General features: G+C 39.9%; 1 protein-coding gene across 1 annotated transcript in view; it reads left to right on the forward strand.

Moving 5' to 3' along the window:
- The window catches only part of LOC149144644 (CBS domain-containing protein CBSCBSPB3-like), a 69,459-nt gene that overhangs the window by 34,004 nt on the left and 14,583 nt on the right, over positions 1–20,872 (forward strand). The window contains exons 8-9 of the mRNA XM_089449042.1: positions 5,377–5,482; positions 5,561–5,619. Of these exons, the coding sequence (XP_089305168.1) occupies positions 5,377–5,482; positions 5,561–5,619 (165 nt within the window). The remainder of the gene's footprint in view (positions 1–5,376; positions 5,483–5,560; positions 5,620–20,872) is intronic.

Raw genomic sequence — 20,872 nt, forward strand, 5'->3', positions numbered from 1 at the left:
ATTATGGTGAGAACTCATTGCTTCGGTCTTGTGTTGAAGGTCTTCATAATTCAAACCTTGATCCATAGACCTTTCACATAGGTCCCATTTGTTGTGCTGATTTGCTTCTCCAATTCGGATTATACTACAAGAATCTCAGAGATTTGATTCATAAGTTCTGTTTTGGATTACTTCAGGTTGACCATAGAATTTGGGTGTCACAGTCTTGTCCTTTATAATGAGCATTAACTGTTTTGTATATGCATCTAATGTTCCTTGCAGACATTGTCATGTCCCTCAAAACTCCTTACGACACTGAGTTACGACCATGTCATTCATCAATGACATTTATCAAGATCATTGTTATATATAGGGTTTCTACCAAATCAAGGTTACTATAAAACGAGGGATCTTCCAAGTCATAGTCATATATATATGACTGTCATGCCTCCAGGTAAATATCATACAAACATGTCTTCATTCATCGATATTACTGTCTTACATCAACAATCCATAAAGATTCATTAAGTGGCACAAAGAATCGTAGAGATAATGCGAGTCCTGAAGAAATTCAATGTGAGCCATAACAATGCTAACCTCATGCAAGTGAGATAATACGAGCGAAGATGACAAAATAAGGGATAATATGAGCGATAGTGATCATAGCTGAGGTAAGAAAGTGAGCTACTCTGTAAAATTAGAGTCGCAGGAACAATACAATCCATTGAGATTGAGCTATATAGATGAGCTACTGTGTGAACGGGCCATTATGTAAACGAACCACTGTAGAGATGTAATGCAATGCTACAAGCGAGCCTTGTATAGAGTGCAAGCCATTAGTGTAGAATGCGGATCAAGCGAGCCAAAAAAATAGAGCTTGAACAAACCTACAAAGATTAGGGTCTACTTCATGTCACAAAGATAAGAGATCATTTATATGCCTAGAATCTTGTTCAATCCACAGAGACATAAGAAGCTACAACAATAAAAGCCACATAAATTCTTCCAATAAGAACCACAGAGAGAGATTTGAAGACCTTCAAGGATGCATTAGTCTTCGATTCTTTGATAACTATTTAAATGCCAATAGAATGCGATCTTCAAGCCTCCTTCAAACTTTACTTCTGATACCATGTTGAGAAATCAATAGGCTTTATGAGTTAGGGTTGATTTCTTTGTCATGGTAATAACTTGTGAATTTGTTGGCTTTATTATTATTATTATTATCTTCTCTTATTTCATCAAGCAATTACCAAAATATAACTCAAGAAGATCACAAGAAACAAATAACACAAGATGTAGGCTCTTCAAGCCAAGGCCAAAACCCCACAAGGGGGAAACCCATAAATTTTCTTCTCTTCTTATAGAGTCAGATCAAAGTGAGAAATTCAAGACCCAAATTCAACCTCCAAGAAGCCAAGTCAAGCCCTCCAAATTCATCATCTTAGTCACATGTAATAATATCAATATCAATCATTGTAATTTTCATTAAACTCTGCTCACATGCCACAGGGAACTTGCTCTTCATCTCAGAACATTTTCCATAGAGAACTCACATCTCTTCAGTCCATTAATCACAAAAAAACTTAGCATTTCTTCAAGCCATCTTTCACAGGGAACTTCCAATAGTCTCAGATCCTCTTCCACAGGTGATTAACATATACATACTTCAAATCTTTTTGCCCTAGAAAGCTTGCTTATATAGCCCAAGAGCTTGCACTTCTTATTCATATATATAGCCTTCAGAACTTTGCATATCATTGCTTTAGAACACATCACATAAAACCATCGAACTTGCTTGCCATTTGGGTGGAGGACATATGCCAATATATAGTTGGTCTAACATGCGAAAAGACATTTGTTGGGTGAGCCGACTCGTCATCCAAGAGGGTCGACTTGGCTTCTCGAGGTGGATTAACCCAAAAATACATTTAAAAAAATCCTAGAAGCACAAAGAACATGCTTAACTAATGAAACAACAATAAAAATTTATTTTCCTCTTTTTCTTCTTTTTGCTTTTTACATAATATACAAATTATGAAGACCAAACCTAGTTACATTTTCTAACAAGGAACATTATAAAGTGAGGTTGCATATTGTATGCAAGACCATGTGTAGGGGTTGTTGATGGGTAGTTGTATTTTTTGGGTAAGAATTGTATCTAAAAGGATGCGATTGGTTTTAAGTTGTTGTAAGGTCTTCCTTCTCTCTTTGTTGAGGTATTGGCATTTTCCCCTTCTAAGTAGGCTTTGGCAGTGTTTTTGGGCTATCTTGGCTTTAGTGGTTTATGAACGAAGGCTTGTCAAAATGTGTAGAGGTTTGTACACATTGTCATGCAAGGAATTTAAAGGGCAACGACCGTGTGTAGTTTGAGGTTGAAAGGTATGAATGGAGTGCGGAAACTTGGAAGGCATCTAAGATAGGACTAGGTTAGTTGTGGAAACTTGTATGCTCTCCCAACAAGGTCTTGGGTTTCCTAGTTGTTAATGAGGTTGGAGTTTGAATTGGTGGTTTTCTTCTCATCAAAGGAGTGGTGAAAGTGAATAACAATGGATTGGTTTGTTTGGTGTTATAAAATAGGAGATTTAGGGTCGATGTTATTACCTTTTCAGGGAGTCGTAGATCTCCCTCACCAGTTTTTGATACCTAGACTAGTAGTGCTTGCCCTTTTTCACAAGGGATGCACTTGCATTTTGATCTCATTTATTTTGGCCTCACACTTGACTTGACGCAATTGGGATTACTTCCAGTGCTCCTATTGGACAAGGGCACCAAGAAGCAACCATATAGCAACACCATATTGGACAATCTATTTGTGAGACCTTGGGAGTCATTTTGTGCTCCCTAGCGAGATCCTTACAGATTTGTCATCTCAGACCTTGAGATAGTTTATGTAGTACCTTTCATGCAATTGACTACCTCTAGACCTTGGCAGTGGGTTACATCATCTAGACAACAAAGGACACAGAAACCAGCTTGTTGCAAGTGTCCAAGACTTTTGGTTAGTCATCGATCACACATTTCCTTTCTTCTCTATGACCTTGGCTGTTAGGAGAGACTCAAGGACTTTGGCAGTGAGTTACATCATCTAGACAACAAAGGCACAACACAAACCAGCTTGTTCCAAGTCGTACAAGTCTTTTGGTTTGTTATCTATCTCGTTTCCTTTCTTATCTTTAACCTTGGCTGTTAGGAGAGACTCAAGGATTGAGACTTTTGGCTTGGAGGAGGGAAGCAGGCCCTCCTTCGAAGTTCATACTCAGCCGATGGCTTTAGGGGACATTGAGGTACCCTTCCGAGTACTGACCATCCCCTCCACCACGAGATACTTCTCTTCCCGGGGTTTTGGGTCTCAGCAGTGATGGCATTTTTATGGCTGCATTACTGATTTGTACTCTGCTCTTTGATCTTAGACCTTGGCTCTTAGATCTTATAGGTTAGATATGATTTTATGTTGCTTTTATATGAGTGACCTTTGTGCTCCCTCTTTGTAACGACATTGATGTACTTAGCAGTCCGATTGGCCTATTTGAGGTGATTTACTGGAAGTTAATAAAGTATATTATCTTTTCTGATCTCAACTGTAAGTTTCTGTACTTGTGCTAGTCAAAGTAATAGTCTTATTCTGTGAGATTTGTATTTGCATTCTAATATCTAAAAATTTAAGGGGTAGTTATGATTCCTTGTGGAAGAGAAATTGTATCTTAATTTCCAAGTCGTGTAAGAATAAAATTCAGACCTGTAATAATTATTGAATAATTATTATGGCTAGTAATGAAATTTAGCTAGAAACAAGTAAAGAAGGAACATGGCAATTTGAAGAACCCCATTGGAAAGTGTTGCAGCTGTGCCAGGAAAAGGAAGAATACCAATTTTTGAAGTAGAATATGTTACCATTTTCATGATCATGATTTGAACGTTTGAGGACTTGGTACAAATGTCACTCAAATGTTGTTTTGAAAAATGGCAGTTGTTTGAATGGCATATTTATTGTATGTTGGCCTCTGCCAGAGAGTTAGTTTACACTGATTGATTGGCATTTTAATATTTTATGCTAGGAGAATAAATTTAAAGCTGCTGTCAATATGAAATGCGTTTTTTTTTCGAGAGCTTGATAGTTGGTTGAGTTAGAAATAGAGTTTAAAATACCTATTAGATATTTTTAAGAATTCTGAATTATACTGGCAACTTCATATTTTGCATGATTCTACTACTCTTTATTTATGCTTCTCTCTGGTATCTTAACATGGATTTTCCAGAAAATTGTTCCTTAACGTTCATTACTTATTCTTATATGTCATATATTAATTAGCTCTCAAGTAATTTGAATTCTTTTGAGATTCCTGGTGACCTGTTTGTATTATGGCATTCCATTTCAGATTTGAAATTGATAGATTGTATAAGTGTGCTTTTCAGGTGAGCACGTTATAGTACTTTTTCCATATTCTACTGTACAATTTTTTGTTTAATTGTATCACCTGCAGAATCAACCTGGGGAAATTAAATTTGTGGCTTGTTGTGTAATATGACTTGCATTGTACATCTTGAGGGTGATTAATTGATTATCAAGCAAACTCTTGATGGCAATTGATTGAAAGGGCTAATGTTCATTTTCAGTATATTTGATCATAATCAAGTGGAGAAGCTGTTTTCTATATTCTGTATATGAAACACATCTATTTTCTGAGGACTGAAAGCAATTCTCAGGGTTGGCCCTTTCACTAGTCCCTCTTTTTCTTCCTTCGGTGCACTTTGAATAATCTCTAACATCAGTTGTTAGTTGCATTACATAATGTGCTTTGATCTTGTTCTTCTCTTGTGGTTAATTTCATAAAAGGATTGATGGCAGTGTGTTTCTCATTTCTAAATTATAAGTGCTTATTGCCTATGTCAGGGTAGTGATTTTTCCTAGCATAATAATCTTTGTTACTATACCTGTTGGAATAATCTTTGCCGTTAACTGTTTTTTTTCCTCTTTTGCATGTAATGTTAGTTCCCTTGTTCTTGCCCGTTTTAATCTGGGAATAATTTTTTATTAGAATAGAAACAGTGGAGTTCCAAGTGGTTGGATGGTTCATATGCCTATTGAGAATAAAGTGTGGGAATCCTGAACCAGTAGTAATGATGTGGGTAAAGGGTGGTTTATTCACTAATTTGCATGTGGTAAGGAGTATTATTTGGTGTGTTTTCCAGATCTTTGTGTCCACGGCACTCAAAAGGTTGCTTCAATCTTGCCAATAGTTTGCTTGCAGTTTTCACAAATGTTAGTTTTGTTCTCCATTATTTTATTCTGTGCCATCCATTATCTGAAACGTGTTTCTATTCAAGACATGATGCAGTAACATGCTGCTACTTGTGTATTTATCATGGTTTTGCTTACCATTTTCTGCCCAGCAGGTGATGACACCAAATCCAGACTGTACAACTGTTGACACAACAATTGTTGATGCATTGCACACCATGCACGATGGGAAATTTTTACATCTTCCAGTTGTTGATAAAGGTAATTGTTATGTTGAATTTCCTTTCAGGCTTTTGCATCTGTTCAATTTATGATTTTAACAGTGTCAAATTAGTGCAGATGGATACATTTTGGCCTGTCTGGATGTTTTACAGCTAACACATGCAGCCATGGCCATGGTAAGACTACATTTATGTGTTTTTTAAACTTAATTTTCTGTGATTTCATTTTACCCGTGGCCATGGTAAGATTACATTTATGTGTTTTTTAGCACATAAGCATGAGTTCTGTATGAAAGATTGAAGTTTTAAAAGTTGTGCTTATTAGAAGATACACTTTGGCTGTGGTGCTCTAAAGCTTCATCAAGGATTAAAGTGGGTTCAAACTTCTATGTTAGATAATGCCTATGTAAAAGTTGGCAATTGCTGAAATAAATGATTGTTCCGTTTGTTTGGAAGCAAAAGGTTTCAACTTCCTGTTGTGCTCAAATGCCTGGACACATTGCTTGAAAACAAAAGTCCACATTGCATGAAGAATATATCAGAGCTGTTACATCACTGGATAGGAAGCTCACTATAAAAAGGGGCAAAAACATGCACCTTGAACACAAAAATATGGTTCATATCAGCGAAGATGAAAGGGCTTTTACCATTCTCTCTAAGGGTTATGGAGGTGGCCTGACCTCCAAGTGGGCTCACATGATGGTAGCCACCCTACTTTATTTGGTTTCCCTATGATGCTATTGGGGACAAACCTATATATCCTTACATATAGAATATAGTAGTCTTTTCTGTTTACAGAGAAAATGGTTGGTTATGTATCCATCATTCTAGTGATTTTGAGTTAATCCTTTTCTCTTTTAAATAGGTGATGACTTTATATGTTCTTATCTTACAATTTTCTAAACCAAACATCTTGTATTTCTTCTAAGTTTTATATGATATATCTGTTATCATGACCTTTTATTTCAAATGCATAATTTTATAGAAATGCTGCATATATTATTCATGTACTCACATGATGGAACAAAGAGAATTATGAGGCATGAACAATAGGGGGTTGAGAAATGCCTTCCCTAAAAAGGCCAAAAAAGCAAGTATGTGAGCTTGTGCAACAAGAGGAAGTGACTCAACATCTGGACAGAAAGCATCGAGTTGCACTCACAATCAAGGAAAACTCTTGGTTAAAGCTCCTCAAATAGCTTGTGCTAAAAGGGGAAGGGATCTCTTGAAAAGTGACTTTATACCAATGTTTCCATATAAAGGCAATAAGCCAAACATTGTGCTGCAAGGACTTGCAATGATCCCTTATCATCCAATTGTCTTTTAGGAGAAGACTTTTTTATTAGAGTAGGCCATGGAATGAGTGGAACTCATCTTGAAACCATGCCCAAAACATTTTCATAGATTGGCATCTCCAAAAAACATGCTCAATTGTCTCATCCTTACTTCATAGAATGCAAACAACATTTGTCACACTAGCTTGATTGCCAACCCTTAATGAAGCAAAAACCATTGAAGAAAAAGCCATGCACATATTTTGTGTTTAAGATTGATTTCTAGATGCATTGGCATCTCCCCAACGAGCACGCCACATGATCCCTCAACCTCCACCTTTTGTTCAAGCAAGGACAATGTTGGATACATGCCCTTATCACATCATAAAGGTTTGTGGTCACATATGTGTAGAAGGTTTCCCCATTCCTTCAATTCCAATCCCTCTAGAATATTCTTGATACATGTTGTTGCTTTTTGAAAAGACAAATTGAGGAATTATGTGACAGAGGCCCTCTAAATTAGATCTATTCCAATAACTAAGATTTTGAGCTCGCTTGAGAGCTCACTAGATGTGCCATTGTTGGTGGCAATGATTCCACAAATCGTCCCAAGAAGAGACTTTCTTGGCCAATTTAATCATTGGAGGATGCGAACATTCAAATTGGTTTTGACACCAATTTCACGTCATCTTAGGGTCCCTCAAATTGTAAAGCATTATAATTAGAACAACATACAGAGCAACCCACACTCTAATCATGGTAGAACTTGCAATCTCAAAGGCTTGAAGATTTCCAACTATGCCATATAGATTAAAGGGACCTTTAATACCTTGAATATGTTGAGCTTGTTGAATTTGGTATTGAACTAAAATTGTCAAGGAACATCCCCTTCTGTTGTATATATACCCATTTACTTGCAAGAATCTCCCCTTGTGCTCTTATAAGGAGGCCCAATCTTGCTTGATTTTTCGGTACTCTTCATACATTTATAGACACCAAAGTAGGCCCTTTTGCCTCCCTTGCTTGCCCTAAAGTTTTTTTTTTGACAATGTGCTACAACCATTTGTAGGCTATTTAAGAAGGGTAAATATAGGAGGAATAATGTATATGCTTGGTTGCTAAAACTCTTTCAACAATTGTAACCTTCGTAGCAAGAGGAAGATTGAGATGATTCAAAGCTTGAAGTTTCTTTTCAAACTTGTCAATGATCCACCCTTGGTAATTGACTAGAGAAATCAACTTACCGAAGGGGATTCCTAATTATTGAATGATCTCTCTAGGCTTACTAAAATTCCATTTATGGTTTAGCTAGTGACGAGTGTTGTCTTGGCCAACAAGAAATGCCTATGTTTTCTCCTCACTAATGATTAACAAATATTTACAAAAGTGTCCAAGCATAAAATAGTACCTTGAACTTGTTGAATGAATTTAGGTGTTTGGGTTGCATCATCTACAAAATGGACATTAACAAGTTGATTACCATTTAGTAGGGACATACCTTTCATTTATGCTTGCAATCTAGCCATCTCTAGTAAATGATTGAGGGCATCCCTTGCAATGATACAAATATAGGAGCAAGAGGGCAATATTGTTGAATAGACACATTATAAAAGATTAAATTCAAACAACACACCATTCACACTAATCCTTGTTGAGGTTTCTCATGCAAAAAGACGAGTGAGGAGCATAGAGTAAATAAATAAACCAAAGATTCAATTTGACACCTTATATATGTTTGAATTTCTTGAACCCAGCACCCAATATTTAATTCCAAGTAATAAATCACTGAATAAATGCATAGCTAGATTCCTAAAACATAATATTCAACGAAAGCAAATTATGATTTGAATCACATTCTTCATTAATAAAAATTGTGAACATACTTGGGCTCTCATCTTGGGATAATGACCCAATTTAGAAAGTACATATTGCAATACTTTGGATTTGATTCAATAGATGTGCTCTCTCTTGCAACTAGATCTCCAACCCCTCTGCTCTCTCTCGGACCCAACACATGCTCATTGAGATGCTGCTCTCAACCTTGTGCAACTATTTTGATTTTGCCTCATCCTTTAGGCTCAATTTATAACTTTATTAAGCTAAGATTGATGACCAAAATTAGCTTGTGAAGTTAACTGAAGATAAGTTACTTCACTTTAGTTAACTTTCTTATATTTAGTTTTCTTTACTTCAACTCAAGTACAAGTCATAAATTTAGCTTGCTTTACATGCATATCTCATGCAACATACCTGCATGCATGCAATTCACTTGCACACTCCACATGTCGCATGCAATCAACATGCAAACTTCGCATGTTGCATGCAATTGAAAAGAGGCAAAACAAGGTTCTTCTAGTCAAGACATAGCTAGAATACCTTTCACAGGTACAAAACTACTTGCACGAGCTACAAAAATCAACAATATAGAATGTTCAATGGTTGTTTACTAGCTCCCCATGCTAGTGGATCCCTATCCATGCATACAAAGTGTGAAATAACAATAGAGTCCCTTTGACCAAAATGGTTGGGATGACATGGATGCACCGTGCACATCTATGCAGGTTTCTCTATGCATGTTTCTCTATGCAGGTTTCCTTGCCTTATTGGCATGATATGGTTAATGACATCAATAGTTCCCCTAAAGTATACAAGAGCCCTAGGTGACAAAGTTAGAGCCATGGGACTTGAGAAGGAAAATGCCAGGATCCATAATGCTTTAGGGAAATCTATATATGATTGGATTGGATATGGGGTATTCATTGTATTTGATGGTTGAGCAAATTTTAATGGCAAATCATTTTTAAATGTTCTTAGTGTGTGCTAGTGGCCCAATCTTCCTTGTATCATTACAATTTTGGGGTTAATTGCATGACACTTATTGAAAACAATTCAAGAAAATGGCTTGTATGATGTCATTCAAGTCATTATTGATAGAGCTGCTAATTGTAAGGCATTGAGAGCAATCATTGGGTTGCATATTGTAACATATTATGGTATGGATGTTTGGTGCAAACATTTAACCTTTTCATGCATGATATTGTTAAGTTGAGGGAGATCGATTATAAATGTATTGGTTCTATAACCCACCAAGAGTAGGGGTACCCTAGGAGATTTTTTCTCCAAATCATCTTCTTCAAGCCAACAACTAGCAACAACCCTTCTTGACAACCTCCTTGTAACTGATGTAATGTGCCATTTTATCTTTGCCCCTTGCATCAACCGTATGTTTCCTCGCTTGTTTGTCAAGAGCACATGTTAGAAGGTGGGCAATCTGATCCAAAAGGTATATTCATTGTGCAATTGGGTGCTTATGCTTGTTTTTCATTTGGGCATTTAGCATGGATTATGGGGTGACTTGGAAAAAGGAAGGGTTTTGACCGTAATTTTGTTCCCTCACCTTAAATGGGGCGTTAATCTTCAGTCCTAGTCCAATGAGACCTCTTGTAATGGCCCATGGCTTTAGGAAGGGCACTACTTGGGGAAACCTTGATTGAGACAACGCCCATTTTACCCATTTCATACTTATCACTTCCCTCCGTACATTATGAGCCCTATATTTCACCTCCCTTCTCTAGGTCCACATGACCATGGGCCCCCTGGGTTCTATCCGCACCAGGAGATGGGGCCCTTGTCCACATATATGGTTCGGGCTTGGAAACTTTGCCCCAGGAGATTGATGTAGCTAAAAGAAAAGTAAAAAGCATATCATGGCCACAAACAAGAAACAAAAAAATAAGAAGATTATAAAATGCAAAGTATGGTTGGGACATTAATATTAACATGTGGGCAAAAGCCAAACATGAGCCCTACCCATTATCATTATGGCCATCACCCAGTTCCTAGGGCCAATGTTGCCTTGCAACAACATAAAAGGAAACCTTGCATGTCCCAACCCTTGGTGGGTGATGAATAACTCCACCTTTAAGGGGGTAACCACTGCTACACATCATTCAAAGCATGCTCTCATTTCTTAGAGCTTCGAGCAATAATACAAAGAAAAATAAAGAAAAGGCAAAAGGCAATAAGAGGGGTGGAAAAACAAAGAACGGGGTAACCCATGCATCAACGATTACTCTCTCCTCACATTTGTACAACCAAAATGTGGATTTCCCCCTCATCATCGCTACCCCTTTTGACCATGGCATATGGCCCAGAGATCCCTTGTCCCATCTGTTCCTTCATTATTCACATGACACCTATTGATTGCTGGATGTACCAGAGACTTGTCTTTCCCCTTAGGGGTTGGGAACACCTAATAGGATCATCCATCAACCACTCCTACCTACTAAGGTAACGCTATACATGATCAAAGCCCCAAGTTTGGAAGGGATGCTCGGTATGAAGTGTCAATTTTCCCTTGACTAGCAAGCTTGCTCCACTTAGATGAATTAATGATTATTGTACCTAATGGTGAAGATGCAACACTGGACGTTGTGTGTGATTGGCAGATGGTTTTCATCATTGGTTGGGCAACTTAATTGAGTCCAAGTCCACTAGAGGAGCATTATGACAACCTACAGGTGAAGTGTTGAGAGTCGTGGGACCCCCATTGCTTGCAGAGTATCATTCCATTCCATGGGCACCTATAGCACCCTCGACAACATGCACTTTGCCTCATGTTATTCATGAGATGATGCACTTAGACCAACATGCCACACTTGACTTAGTAGTGTACACATGGTTTAGCAATTGATTCGAGGCCCATATGAGGCTTGTCTCACCCTTTGAGACATGGGAGGGCTAACATCATCCTCAGAACCATCAACGTTGGAGCAGAATTAGGCTATTATTTCACTGGGAGACCCATGAGACCCATTTTGTGCCCCAAACACAAAACTAGGGTCCACACGATGATTTGCATAGAGGTCTAGGGCCGATCCCTAGATCATGATTTTTGGAGCCCTCTGTTGTATTTCCACAACGTTGGCTCTAGGTTAGAATCTTAAAATCACTGACGCTACCAAACCAAGAATCTCAACCATAAACTACTTTGCACAACGGAAATATAAAGCAGTAAAACACATGCACACATATACACACTTTTTAACAAAATTGTACAATATTGTACAATCCCTATCTTTGTTATATTAAACCAAATCTGAATAATACAACAGTGTACAATATACAAGATACAATGACAAACATTGCTGCAACTTCTATGTCATATCTTGTCCTGTCGGTCTTTCGATTTCGTGCTGCTCACTAGTAGTGCCTTAGTCCATCAAGGCCACTACACATTGAGACTCCAAGAGGGTTGCCACCTATCACTGATGCAAATTGCTTCTACTACAATGAACACAAGATAATCAATCTGCTCCCTAGGTAGGCCTAATTTACGAGCACTGATCTGCCTTCTAGTAACCTCTTTTGTCCACCAAAGAGCTACACATAAGGCGGCAATACTTCACCCAATCATGCACCAACAATGTCCTTCTTGTATGTTGCTCTAGGGCTACTTTGGTTAGCCAACACACTGCCCTCTAATCATATCAATGTTACCCAATCATGTCACTGCAAGATTTGCTCTGATGAAGACACGATCACACAATCTCGTCTTCAAATTGGCTCCCACAAGCTGTAAGGTAAACTGATCCAATCTGGTCAACACTTGACCCAACACTCCAACACAAAACACTGTTGTCCTCCATTGTTGTTTGATGTCCTTGCAATTCTGGTTAAGGCACAAACTTCAGCCCTTAACCTTCCACACAGTCAGCAACAAAATCCTTCAAGGGCTGCGGTTCTCCAAGGATAGGCTCCTCCACACCCACGCTGCCTCAAGGAGGCGTTGTTAACCCAACACTGCCCTTGAAACAACCTTCGCTGCTGGATATGGTCTGCGACCTAGCACAACAACAAGCTGTGGCTCTCGGCCTCCCTCAAATCAACCCAATGCTGCCCTTAACACAAATGCATAATGTCCTCTGCTCCTTGGCCTAGCTGCCCAACATCTCGGCCTTAGAACAACTGTCTTTTTAGCCCTTAAAACAACCTTTAGAAGGTTCGCAATCATGCCTAGAACTTGGCCTTCAAACAGACCTTTTTCATGCTCCTCCTCGGCCTCTAATTCAGATTTATCATCACGCTATCCCTTGACCCTTTCTTGTTGTGGCTAGAGCATCCAAATTTCAAAGCTATCTTGGATGAATGTTGCATGAGATGGATGCATAAATGACTCCAATACACCTCATTTATACAGAAAATGAGGGCTCCACGAATTCATGAAGAGACCCATCTATTGGACGAATTTTACATCAAGCCTACATGACTTGAAAACCAATAATTACTAGTCAACTTTAAAACCTCATAACTTCGCTTCTTTAGCTCCGATTTGAGTGATCTTTGGAGTGTTGGAATTGGCTCGTCAAGCTATATCACATCAAATTTTCCCAAGCTCAAATTCATCAAACATCGATGGGTGCAAAACCCCATACTTGGCTTCCAAGCCCACAAGCTGCCCTTGTGGTGCTTTGCCCTACAAACCCTGAACCTTGAGGCTTGGAGTACCTCACAAGCTACACAAATCAACACTCCCTCTTAGTGAGGGAGGTACTTCGAAGACTAGGAAGTCTCTCGTCATCATCATCACTGCTCGCAACACTTGCTCAATTCCTGGCGTTCACAATTGTAACAATCCTTGTACGGTGAACTATTTCCTTCTCAGAAGTGTCGCTGTTACTGCTGGAAGCACCCTGCTTCTTCTTCTTATCATGTAACATCTTCCACTCTCTTCACGATTCCTTCTTGGCAATTGTAGGAGCACCCTTGCTCTCCACTGACCACGTGCTCTTCTTGGGCTATAGATTCTCCTTGTGAACTTGCAAGCTCCTTTTCAAACTCGACTTCGTCTGAGTCTCTGGAACTTGGACCTTCTCGGGAAGGTGTACCTTCTTTTCGGGAACTTGTACTTGCGCCTTTGAAGCCTGCACCTGCTCTTGCTTCTCTGGAACTTGTACTTGCTCCACCTGCTTCTTTCCATGATCCACAGGGTTGCCATCAACTTGTAGAGTCCATGCTCTCTAATTCCAAGTACAATCCCATTGGACTTAGAGCCTCTGGTCCTGAGTCTTGCCTTCCCATCCTGGAAAAAGACCTCAAACCCTTTCCTCTTGATCATTGAGACGAAAATCACGCTATATTTGTGTCTTGGTACAAACAATACATCCTGGATCCGCATCACACGTCCTGTGTCCATCCTGAATGGCACAACTCTTGATCCTCGGATCTTCAACTGACTCCTTTCGCCCAACACCATGTGCAACTTCGAGTCCCATTCAACTAGAGCCTCAAAACCTCCTGTGATCCAGTCATATGCTTCGTTGCACCACTGTCCACGTACCATCCATCCTCATTGACAGTACCCTGCGAGAAATGAGAAATCATAGCAAAGTCCTCCTCTTTCAATCTCTTGGAGAGGTCATCTATCTCAGCTGAAGTGGCAACACCAACGACATGCTTTCCTTTCCTCTTCTCATCATCTCCCTTCTTCATCGGACATCTCGACGAATAATGACCCATCTTGTCACAGTTGAAACACTTGACTTTATTCAAGTCCTTCTTTTGCTTACCCTTCATTCGCGCTGCAAGTGCCATGTCATCATCAAAAGCCTTCTTCGGATGAAGATCCTCGTCTCACAACTCTTCCTGAATGAAGTCATCCCACAACCTATCATAGTCTGGCAAACTTCTCCCTGACAACGATCCCTTTGATGAAGGGCTTCCAATCCTTGGTGAACCCTTTCAAGGAAATCCTTTCCATATCTCCATCTGATGTAGACACACACCGATGGTAGCAAGCTCATCTTTGACCTGAGACAATCTCGTCAGATACAAGGTCACACTTTCACCCTTCATCATCTTGGTGGACTTCAACTTATCCTCCAATACTAGTACTCGGTTCTCGTTCTTATTTCGGAACAAATTCTGAAGAGCCATCCACATCTCATGTGCATTGTTCTTCTCGAACAAATGAGGTATTAGGGCATCCTTCACACCATCTAGGATGATCAATCTTGCCCTCGCATCCAAATCATCCCATATTTCCAGCTCCTTAGGGTCAGTTGGCTTCTTGATCTCTTTCTCGGCAAAATCCCAAATCCTATTGACCTGCAAGACCAACTTGATCCTTTCCTTCCAAGGAGTATAGTTGGACAACCCTTCCAACATGTCCTCATATTGGAGACCTGCCTGCAACTTCGACATTGTAGTGAGCCCTTCACTTACAATGTGACCAACTCAATCTCATGTTGTACTTCACTGCGCACAACTCTGATTTACTTACTTCCAAAGTAGCTCAGACACACTTTGATACCATGTTGAATTTCCGCGACCTTGGGTCGAGGTTAGAGTCTTAAAATCACTAATGCTACCAAACGAAGAATCTCAATCATAAACTACTTTGCACATTGGAAATATAACGCAGTAAATCACATATGCACAAATATACACTTCTTAACAAAAATGTACAATCCCAATCTTCATTATATTAAACCAAATCTGAATAATACAACAGTTTATGGTATACAAGATACAATGACAAACATTGTTGCAGCTTCTATGTCGTATCTTGTCCTACTGGTCCTTCGCTTTCGTATTGCTCACTAGTAGTGCCTTAGTCCATCAAGGCCACTACACATCGAGACTCCAGGAGGGCTGACATTTATCACTGTTACAAGTCGCTTCTGCTACAATGAACACAGGCTCATCAATCTGCTCTCTGGGTAGGCCTAATTCTCGAGCTCCAATTTGCCTTCTAGTAGCCTCTTGTCCATCAAAGAGCTACACATAAGGCTGCGATACTTCATGCAATTACACACCAACAACGTCCTTCTTGTCTGCTGCTCTAGGGCTACTTTGGGTAGCCAACACACTGCCCTCTAATCAGATCAATGGTACCCAATCATGTCACTGCAAGATCTGCTCCGATGAAGACACACGATCACCCAATCTCGTCTTCAAATTGGCTCCCATAGGCTGCAAGGTAAACTGATCCAATCTGGTCAACACTTGACCCAACACACCTCCACAAAACGCTTCTGCCCTCCAGTGTTGTTTGTTGTTCCTGCAACTTTGGTTAGGGCACAAACTTTAGCCCTTAACCCTCCATGCAGTCAACAACAAAATCCTTCAAGGGCTACGGTTCTCCAAGGATAGGCTCCTCCACACCCACGCTGCCTCAAGGAGGCTTTGTTAACCCAACACTGCCCTTGAAACAACCTTAGCTGTTGGCTATGGTCCGTGGCCTAGCACAATAACAAGTTGTTGCTCTCGACCTCCCTCAAATCAACCCAACGTTGCCCTTGACACAATTGCGTAATGTCCTCTTCTCCTTGGCCTAGCAGCCCAACATCTCGGCCCTAGAACAATTGTCTTTTTAGACCTTAAACAACCCTTAGAAGGTCCGCAATCCTGCCCAAAACTCAGCCTCCAAACATACCTCTCCCACGCTGCTCCTCAGCCTCCAATTCAGACTTATCCTCACACTATCCCTTGACCCTTTCTTGTTGTAGCTAGAGCATTTGAATTTTAGAGCTATCTTGGATGAATGTTGAATGAGATGGATGCCTAAATGACTCCAATACACTTCATATTTATACACAAAATGAGGGCTCCATGAATTCATGAAGAGACCCATCTATTAGATGAATTTTACATCAAGCCTACATGACTTGAAAACCAATAATTACTAGTCAACTTCAAAAATTCGTAACTTTGTTTTCTAGAGCTCTGATTTGAGTGATCTTTGGAGTGTTGGAATCGACTCGCCAAGCTTTATCACCTCAAATTTTCCCAAGCTCAAATTCATCATAGTTTTGACCCAAACAACGATGGGTGCAAAACCCCATACTTGGGTTCCAAGACCACAAGCTACCCTTGTGGTGCTTTGCCCTCCAAACCCTGAACCCTAGCGCTTGGAGTACCTCCCAAGCTACACAAATCAACATCCTCTACACTTCCTTTCTATCATATGGCGAGATGCATCACTGTCCAGAAACTGGTCACTTCTAACACTAGTGCTAGAGAGACAAACAATCACTAATGATAACTCCTGAAATTTTGCTGCAAGCTTTTCAGTCTTTGCTGATGCTACAACTTGTGTTTTCCTATTGTTTTTTTTTGTTTAGACATTGACTCGCATAATGCCCTAGCTTGTGACATGTAAAGCACTTGACTTTGCTCATGTCCCTCTTCTTCGCATCATGAGAGGATCCTCCCTCTCCTTTGTTCAATTTGATATTCCCCTTACCTTTTCTTACATGACTTTAAAGAGCAATGTTCTCCTCATCCCTTTCACTTTTTACTTGGTTGCCATGTAGAGCCTGCTCACGAGTCTCCTCTTGGGTGAAGTCATCCCACAATCGATCCCAGGTTGGGAGATTCTCTTGTGCCATGGCTCCTTTAACAAAGGCACCCCACCACTATGTGAACTCGTTCAAAGCTTTCCTTACTAGTTCTGAGTTTGAAACTGTCTCCCCTACTGCAACAAGCTCATCTCGTATCTGAGAAATTCGGGTGAGATAAGAAGAAACTATCTCATTTTTGGACATCTTGGTGTGCTTGAGTTTCTCTCAATACCATTTTTTGGTTCTGGTTCACTTTGGTATAACTTGGTCAATGCCTCCCACATTTCTTTGGCGATTTTCTTCTCGAATATATAAGGAATATTGTGATCCTTCACTCCATATAGGATAATCCTCTTGGCTTTCATGTCCTTATTATGAGTGACCAAAAGTGTTGCATCGGTAGGACAAATCTGAGTATGTGATACAAACTCCCAGTTTTCATTCTCCTCTAACATCAATGCAATCCTCTCCTTCCAAATGTTGTAGTTAGACAACCCATCCAAGTGATCTTCAAACCTAAGACCGGTAGCCATCTCTATCCAATTGATTAATCTTTGCCAAAAAACAATTTCACTTGATGAAGAAGATACCTGTGCTCCTCCTCACACTATCTACAGTTGCTCAAACCCCACAACGACTTAATTGTCTCGATGACCAATCCAATTGACACTTCTTTGTTAGACTTTTTTCCTTGTCCCGCGACCTTGATGGTTGCCTCGTTATGGTCCACTCAGCCCCTGTAGCCCTTGCTGGCTATTGGTTCTTCCTGTTGTGTTGACGACTAACCCAACAGTGGTTAAGATGTCTCGGTCATGGCCCTCTTGGCTCCTAACTAACTTGGCAGGAAACAACACTCTACTGCAGTGTTTCCCTGCTTGGTCCATAACTTCTTCCTCAACTTGCTTCTTGCACCTCGATCGCCTTTGTCCTCGTTCATTGCGTCAACTGGACTTGACTTCAACTACAACTAGTTAACACCCCAGTGATATGTTGTGTTTCATCTTGCGTTGATCACTGCAGTTGCTTGGCTGCCATAACCTCTGTCTCTGCATTTGGCCCAAGCTGACTCTCTGTTGCTCTTGACCTCTGTTGAAACTGTTATCCATTGTGTCCTCCAATAGTGGTGGCTCGATTTTGCATTATGCCACCGATCTTCGCCGCCCAATTCTTGTGTCACTACCTGTTGGGTCCTTCTTGTGCTCCCTAATGCTCGTTGTCTTTGTTCACTGTAGTTGTTGAGACCCTCCTTCCTCGCCTTGCAACCCTGGTGCTGCTATCAGCTTGTTGAACATGCCGTCAACCATGTCAATTCTTGGCTTACCTCACTCCACCTCGACTTGCGGTTCCTGGTGTTTGCTCGTTTGCCCCTAAGACAACACCTTTGCCTTTCCCTGTGCTGGCTTTTGCTATCAGCGACTATGTTTTTAGCCGACGGCTGCAGTGGCTCTCCTTTCTAGCTACTAGTGCTACTTTGACACCCTTTGCAACAATCTCTACGTCAACCTCCATGCATGGTTCTTCTGTCAAATAGCTTTTTGACAAACCTTTAACTCGACTTTGTTCGCCCTTGACCCTTGCGTTTTTGCGACTGATTGGGCGACTATAGCTTCTTTGGCGGTTGGTCCCTTGAGTGGTCTGCTATTCAGATCCTCCTACGAGCTAGTCGGTCTGGCGACTACCTGCTGTTGTGGCGGTTGGGTGGGCCATTAGGCCTGTCAGCCCTCATGCAATCTCTCTTTTTTTTATTTTTATTTTTTAATGTATCACCTAAAAAGAAGTCGGCCCTTTCTAAAAAAATTCTCTTCGGTTGTTTGATCGATTTACTACAGCCCCATTTTTTTACTCATACCATTGTGGCTGAACTTAGCTCTAACAACCTAATATGAACCTGGCACCTGTGATTCTGAGATTGTTTTTTTTTAAGTTCTAGCTCTAATACCATGTTAGTTTTCAAAACCCAACACCTTGCATTTAATCCTTAGCATAAAACCTTACTACATTAAGAAACAGCTAGGTTCCTAACAAAATAATTAGCGGATGCAATTATAATGATCTCAATCCCAATGATACACATAGATTCTGCCCAACAAGTTTTTAATTAACAAATTCAAACATACATGGGCTCCCCTCTTGGGATAATGCCCTGAGAAAATACACAAGACAATAACTTGGATCTGATCAAGTAGATCTGCCTTAGATTGGTGTTTGATCTCTTTTGCAAATCTATATCTCGAACCTCTCCGCACTCCCTTGGACCACACCACTCACTGAGATTTCTCTCTGAATCTTGTGTTGCTGTTGTGTGTTTTCTCCTTCTCCTTAGCCTTTCTTTTATAAATTTACATTGAGCTAAATCCCTAACTTTAACCCTGATCTCAAAGTGATTAACGGTCAAGATTAGATCTTGTGTTACTTGAGATCAACTCAATAAGCTCAATAAGATAACATACTAATATGTGTTTTTTCTAAGTTAGACTTAGGCAAAGTTACATCAACAACTTGCCTAGACACAAGGCCTGTGCAAAGTACCCACCCGAGTTATAAAAATCAACAATATTCTGTTTTGCAATGACTACTTATCATCTTTAAGCTTTTTAATTTGTATATGTAGATTTTGATTATCATTCTTGAGACGGGAAAGTTCTTTTGTTTTTTATTTGATCGTTATCTTTAATGTTTTGAGACTCAAGTTTCTCATTTTTTAATGTTCTATTTTCTTCTAGCAAATTTTCATTAAGTCTCTTAAAGTGAGGATTTTCTTCTTTTGCTGAGAAGCTCTTCTTGAATTCTTTTCTCAATACCTTCTTTTTCTTGTTCTAATCTTTGATAATTTTGCTTCATAGCCTTGGACTTCCTCACTTGTGCAAGTAGTTTTTGACTATGATATTTTAAGCGAGGAATTTCTGTCTTTTTTTATTAGTTCCTTCTAAAACATATCCTTGAGATCTTTATCCTTTTGTTGTGATTCCTTCTTGTTTTGTCGATGTTTGGCTAATTCATTGCCTAATTTTTTTATTCGAGTTATACTATGATCTACCAATTGTAATTTTTGAGTACATTGGATTATGTTGTCTTGTAGGAGTGGTGTTTGGTTTTCTTTGACACATGCTCCTTTTTGTCATTTGTCTCTTCGTGTGCTAATTGACTACATTTTTAATGTCTAAAAGGCTATTTTGCTCAAGTTTTGCTACGAGTTTATCAAATTCTTCACGTATCATTGATCCCATAAGTCTTGTCATAATTGCTAAAACTTCTAAAATAACAGTGTTCCACGGGGACGCGTCCCCCAGGGTGGGGTGCACGCACCCCTCGCACCCCACGCACCCGGGACGGGGAGACTCTCGGGGGTGCGTTTCCCCACGTCCCCCTTTTGGGGAGACTCGGAGAGACGCAAGGGGGTTCGTTTCCCCAGGGTGGGAGACTCGTCTCCCTGAAAGGGGTACTTCTGGGCGTTCCCCCCCAAAAATGGGGTTCTTCTGGGCGTCTCCCCGAAAATGGGGGTCTTCTGGGCGTCCCCTCTTCATTTTTGTCTAATTACCCTTTATATAAAAAAAATAAAAAAAATAAAAATGAAAATTAATTTATTAAAAAAAAATAAAATAAAAATAAACTAAACTAACAATTGCAAATAAAAAATTACATGAAAAGTTAGGTTTAACTCTACTTTTCATTCTTTCACCATTCATTATGCTCTTACCTCTGTTAAAAGTTAAAACAGCTAAGCGCATTTTTTTCTTCCATCGTTTCAGTGTGAATCTGCTCCCACTGCGCCCACGAGAGCCTCGGAGCTTCAGCTCACGCCTTATCCTCCCT

This window comes from Pinus tabuliformis, chromosome X, assembly GCF_031772625.1.
Source record: "Pinus tabuliformis cultivar Carrire ecotype Pingquan chromosome X, CPIR1, whole genome shotgun sequence".
In the NCBI taxonomy this organism is placed as follows: Eukaryota; Viridiplantae; Streptophyta; class Pinopsida; order Pinales; family Pinaceae; genus Pinus; species Pinus tabuliformis.